Raw genomic sequence first — 5,506 nt, forward strand, 5'->3', positions numbered from 1 at the left:
AAAAAAAAAAAAAATAGGAAATATGATACTGATGGAACTGCTAGAGTAGACCTAAAAAGAGTAATAAAATGTTTGTTATGTAATATGTTTGCAATAAAACAAATAAATATTCAGGATTAGAATAACCTATGAAGAATCTAGCCCTTTAGGATCTGACTCAATACCTTAGAGATAATCCTGAGAAATGACTTCAGTTTCTATTTTCTTCTTCCTTAGTTTCCCATTTAACTTGGTAATTTTCTGTGTTCTTTTATATTTTTACAAGGTTTTAGGAGATCTTTAGCAAACAAATACTAGGCTACAAGTTTCATCACCCAAAATGTGTACACAATTATTTCCTTGATGAGGAAGAAAAATATTTTGGTCATACTGGATGTTCTTTCTTTTGACAGTTATAATGAAAGAAATCTGTTGAATTTTAAAATTGAGATTTGTTATTCTTGATAGAGAATTGTTTTTATGTTTGTATTGCAGGCTTTTTTGTCCATGGTTTCCCTAAACTCTTGAGGTTTCAAGAACACCATGAAAAAATATTGAATAAGTTTCTCTCCAAGCTTAAGCAACACTTGGTAGGTAGAAGTGACACTGACTTCCACTCACCTATACCAAGAATGAAGCTGGAATAATTCAGTTTAGGCTTTAGCTCCAGTTTCCTTACTAATTTTTAGTGTTGTTTATTTCATTTATAATTTCCAGTTGTTCGATGCATACTTGTTTTGTAAAATTTAATACTGACGTACTGCTCTCACAGCCCTCATTTATAAAATCGAACTTCTTCTTTGAAGCCGGTAAAAACAAAGAATATAGTTTATAAAAATACATGTCTTGTCAATAATTTTGGAGTTTTTATAATTGCACAAAATATATCATAAGAGTCATACAAACCTATTCTTAGTGAATGGTATATATTTTTTACCGTAAAACACAGTTTAGTAAAACAAATGTACTTTGCTGTAAAATATTTTGAAGAGTTAAAATAAGGCTGGCAGTTCAAACCCACCAGCCACTCCTCAAAAGGAAGCTTGGGCAATCTACTTCCGTAGAGATGCCACCTTGGAAACCCAAGGAGGGATCGCTATGAGTCAGTCAACTAGACGGCAGTGAGTTTGGTTTTTTGGTTTGGATCATAAGAAAAGATGTATTCTTAGGACTTTGAGAGCTAAAATGGAGAGGGAAAGAGTAAGAAGAAGAAAACTAGACATGATCCATGTTAGGATGGTTTTATGTTTCGCTTTGACAGTTGCCTCCACAGCCTTCCTAACTTACGTAATATGTTGTCATGTTTTTGTTTGCTACAGTCCAGAAATTGTGAGGTCTTTGTTTTTTCAGGATTCTCAAGAAATCTACACGAGTTTTTACACAATGAAATGGTTCTTTCAGTGTTTTCTTGATCGTGTGAGTATTTATAAAACTAAATCATAAAATTATAAATAAAGGATGAGAGCAAATTGTTAACCTCATTTCTGTTTTGATTTTAATTACAGACTCCATTTACACTAAACCTAAGAATATGGGATATCTACATATTTGAAGGAGAACGTGTTCTTACTGCTATGTCTTATACAATCTTAAAATTACACAAAAGTAAGAAAACGTTTATTAATATTTTATGAAATCAAAGTTCATTATAACTCTTATTTCCCATCTCTCACCCTAGCTCAAATTCATTTTCTTTTAGTAGTTTTTTTAAAAGTTCTTAAAAATAAGTGAAGATACTGTCTTCAGTTGGTAATTTACTTTCATTGGTGCTTTCTTGTAAGTAAAAGCTTAGTACATAGCAGAGGTCTTTGATTCTTTTCTCTTTGTATCAGTTTTTTTTTTTTCTTACTAAATAGTAAATTGATGGTTTCAATATGCAATTTGATATCTTCACTAATAATATTATTCTTACTATGTATTTGCGTCCACTGGGTCCCATTATTCCTTTTCATCAGTCTGAATCTCAAGTTTGCAGTAGGAGTCCAAAAGCATCAGGCCGTTTAGTTTGAAAGGGTAGAGAGGACATTTTTTATTACTGTTTCCTTCACCAGGAAAAAGGCATACAGCTCAAGCTGTAGACCAGAGATGAGGAACCTCCAGATCCATCTCTCTGCTTGACTGCATTGTGGCCTCTGGGGCAAGTACAATCAATGTCTAAAGTTGCATAAATGCAGCAAGGCTTTAAAAAGTCTTTAGTTGCACTATTTCAAAGTGTCTTATAATTTGATGCAATTAGCCTTATTTGTCTTTAAGTTTCAATTCAACCTTAAAAATAATATGACTCCTCTTCTAACTGCAGAGAAGACAGTCATTGAAGGCTTTAGAATGTGATAGAATATTTCTAATCCAGGTCATACAGCATTCCGCTTCCCCACTGAATTATAAGCTTATTGAGTGCATGGGGTCATGTTTTGTTTTGTTTTCTTCTCCCCCCCCCCCCCATGTGCTTGGTGTTCTAAGTACCTGCCAGGTGCTTTAATATTATTTGATTGCTTGGTGTAGTGCCTAAGGCATTTGGCTGCTAACCAGAAGGCTGGCAGTTCAAACCCACCAGCCACTCCTTGGAAGGAAGGTTGGGCAATCTATTTCCATAGTGATACCGCCTCAGAAACACAAAGAGGGATCACTATGAGTCGAATCCAACTCGAGGGCAGTGAGGTTTTTTTTTTTTCATTTTACATGAAAATAATGCCAGATTCTAGCCTTAGATAGGAATGAAAGTGCTCTTTAAAAACACTTCAACATTGTTTACTCTTTTAAAGAAAAGGATTCAGAAGTGTTGTAGTTTATTACCCTAACAAACCAAAGGAGCAAGACACAACAATTGACAATGAATTGTATTACAAGACTCAGGGTTCTGTTATACATCAACATAAATTTTCTCTTAATCATTCTTAATCTCTCTTTGTGTTTCTGTATCTCTGTCATTCACTTTATCACGCCCACCCTTTTACTTCCATTTTCTCCTTCTGGATTACCCACCAACCAAACCCACTGCCAACTAATTGATTGCAACTTTTAACGACCCTATAGGACAGAGTAGAACTGCCCCATGTGGTTTCCAAGGCTGTAAATCTTTACAGAAGCAGACTGCCTCATCTTCCTCTCACAGAGTGGCTGGTGAGTTTGAACTGCTGATCTTTTGGTTAGCAGCCTAGTGGTTTAACCACTGTCCTATCAGAGCTCGTCCCCTCTCTGGATTATGTGCTGGCAAATACATAGAATTTTTATTAAGAGATATGTTTACTATATTCCATAAATACTGAAGAAGTTGAAACATACTTTTCTAGCTCTCTTCTACCTCTTAAATTATGTTTTACTCATTTGACCCTTGATTGATTTTTTTTTGACAAGATCTTCCTCACCTTTTTGTAAATAAACTTAAAGTATAGCAATTACTTTATATGCTACCATATCATTAGATTAAATAAACTGTGGAAAATTTGCCTGTTGCTATGGATTTTTTTCTTGGTGAGGGAGACAAAGCTCAAGGACCTAATGAAGTTCCTTCACCAAAGCTTCAAAACCTGTCACCTTAACCACCACTTGTTAGCTGAAGCTCATAAGAGAGCCCCACCTCCTTTTCCTGCTTCCTTCTTTCCATCCGTCCTTCCATTCCTTTAAGAATATTTATAGACATTATTCCTGGAGCTTCATCACAGAATGGCTTTAAATGGCAAAAAAAATTAGAAGCAACCTAATGTCCATTATTAGAGGACTAATTAAATAAATTGTAGTACATAGAGACAATGAACTCTCATGTAGCTATTAAAGATGATGGTATAAAATCATATTTGTTTGAAGTGAGAGATGTCCATGATACATTATTGAATGGGGAAAAGTGAGTATAATAGCATAGAAAGTTTAGTTTGTTTTTGTAAATTGATACACATATAAACACATGCATATACACACCCACTTGTAGAATGGTGAGTAGAGGGATCTTAGCTTATTTTCACCTTCCATTTTGTGTCTGTAGTTTGAATTTTTTTAAGTAAAACTAGTTTTATAAATAGAAATACAATTCACAAATAAAATTAATAATCCAGGGTTTTTTTTAAAAAAAATACTGTTTACAAACAGTAATAAATACAGACTTAAAGTGCATTTTCCTATGGCAGTTGAGGCTCCGTGTCAATAAAGCAGAAAGAACTCATGTCTTGCTGGGGTGATCTTTCTGTGTCTTTGTCTTCCAGAAGTTCTTGCTCTGGGGTTCATATTAATGCCTAAGATATAGTTAATTCTTTAACCAGTGAGAAGGTATTTGGCAGTATTTTCCTTTTTTTCCCTGGTAAGAATACCTGCTTTTCTCTGTGGCTGCTTTAACATCAGAAAATAATTTTGTCTTACTGAGTTTTAATGATATTCACAGTGCCTTATATAAGTTGTATGCTATGCCCCTCGCCAAAGTACTAATCAGAATGGAATATGTTATCTTTTCAACTGTTCACTCTGCATTTTTATTTCTCTCATTCTTTCTTAGAACATCTAATGAGATTGTCTATGGAAGAACTTGTAGAATTTCTTCAGGAGACACTAGCAAAAGATTTTTTCTTTGAAGATGATTTTGTAATAGAGCAACTTCAGATTTCTATGACAGAACTAAAACGAGCAAAATTAGATCTTCCAGAACCTGGTAAGAAATATCCAAATACTCTATATCTAAATGATAATTAAGATTGGAAGACACAGCAGGATCAACATGACCACTTCTTTTTCAAAGCATAAACATTATACCTGTGATGACATAGTTTAAACTAATGTCTTACCAGTTGCTTATGGCTCTTTTCTTAATTTTAGAAAAGACAAGTAAACATATTAATTGAATCTGCCTCTTCTAATAGGAGCTCTGGTAGTGTAGTGCCTAAGGCACTTGACTGTTAACTAGAAGGCTGGTGGTTCAAACCCACCAGCCACTCCTCGGAAGGAAGGTTGGGCAATCTACTACTGCCTCAGAAACCCAAGGAGGGGTCGCTATGAGTCGGGTCTGACTCGATGGCACATAACAACAACAGCAGCCTCTTCTAATAGAATAATTGAACTATTTCTGCTTAAATTTTGAAAGCTTGGTTGACAAATAGTATAGTTCAACAGTAGAAACCATGGTGCTTTAAAGTAGCACAATAACAATAAGCACTTTTTGTATTCATCACCCCATTTTGTGTAACTACATGTGTAATAGCAGAGTAAGTGAAAATCCCATTTTATAGATGAAAACACTCGATACTTAAGTATGAACTCCAGAACCACCAACTAGCACTACTGGGACTAGAGTCTAGGTTTTCTTCCTACTAACCCAGTGCTTTTTGCAGTGTGTAGTAGTGTAGATAGGACATTTTATTCTCTTGTTTCAGAATTTTTATTAAGCACTGATTATCTGTGCTTACATCATATATTTCATTAGAAATTGAAAATTTATGATTTTCAAATTCTGTTATTTCCTCTACATTTATCAGTAGACTTTTTTCTTCTGTAACAAAGACCTTTCTCTCCCTCATCAACAGAGCCTCTTTTTTTTTTTTTTTTT

At 34.4% G+C, this 5,506-nt stretch overlaps 1 protein-coding gene across 1 annotated transcript in view; it reads left to right on the forward strand.

Moving 5' to 3' along the window:
- The window catches only part of USP6NL (USP6 N-terminal like), a 257,499-nt gene that overhangs the window by 212,667 nt on the left and 39,326 nt on the right, over positions 1–5,506 (forward strand). The window contains exons 10-13 of the mRNA XM_042780231.1: positions 475–569; positions 1,330–1,395; positions 1,485–1,584; positions 4,463–4,615. Of these exons, the coding sequence (XP_042636165.1) occupies positions 475–569; positions 1,330–1,395; positions 1,485–1,584; positions 4,463–4,615 (414 nt within the window). The remainder of the gene's footprint in view (positions 1–474; positions 570–1,329; positions 1,396–1,484; positions 1,585–4,462; positions 4,616–5,506) is intronic.

This window comes from Orycteropus afer, unplaced genomic scaffold (assembly GCF_000298275.1).
Source record: "Orycteropus afer afer isolate SDZICR_OR568_19922 unplaced genomic scaffold, OryAfe1.0 scaffold00028, whole genome shotgun sequence".
Classification (NCBI taxonomy): domain Eukaryota; kingdom Metazoa; phylum Chordata; class Mammalia; order Tubulidentata; family Orycteropodidae; genus Orycteropus; species Orycteropus afer.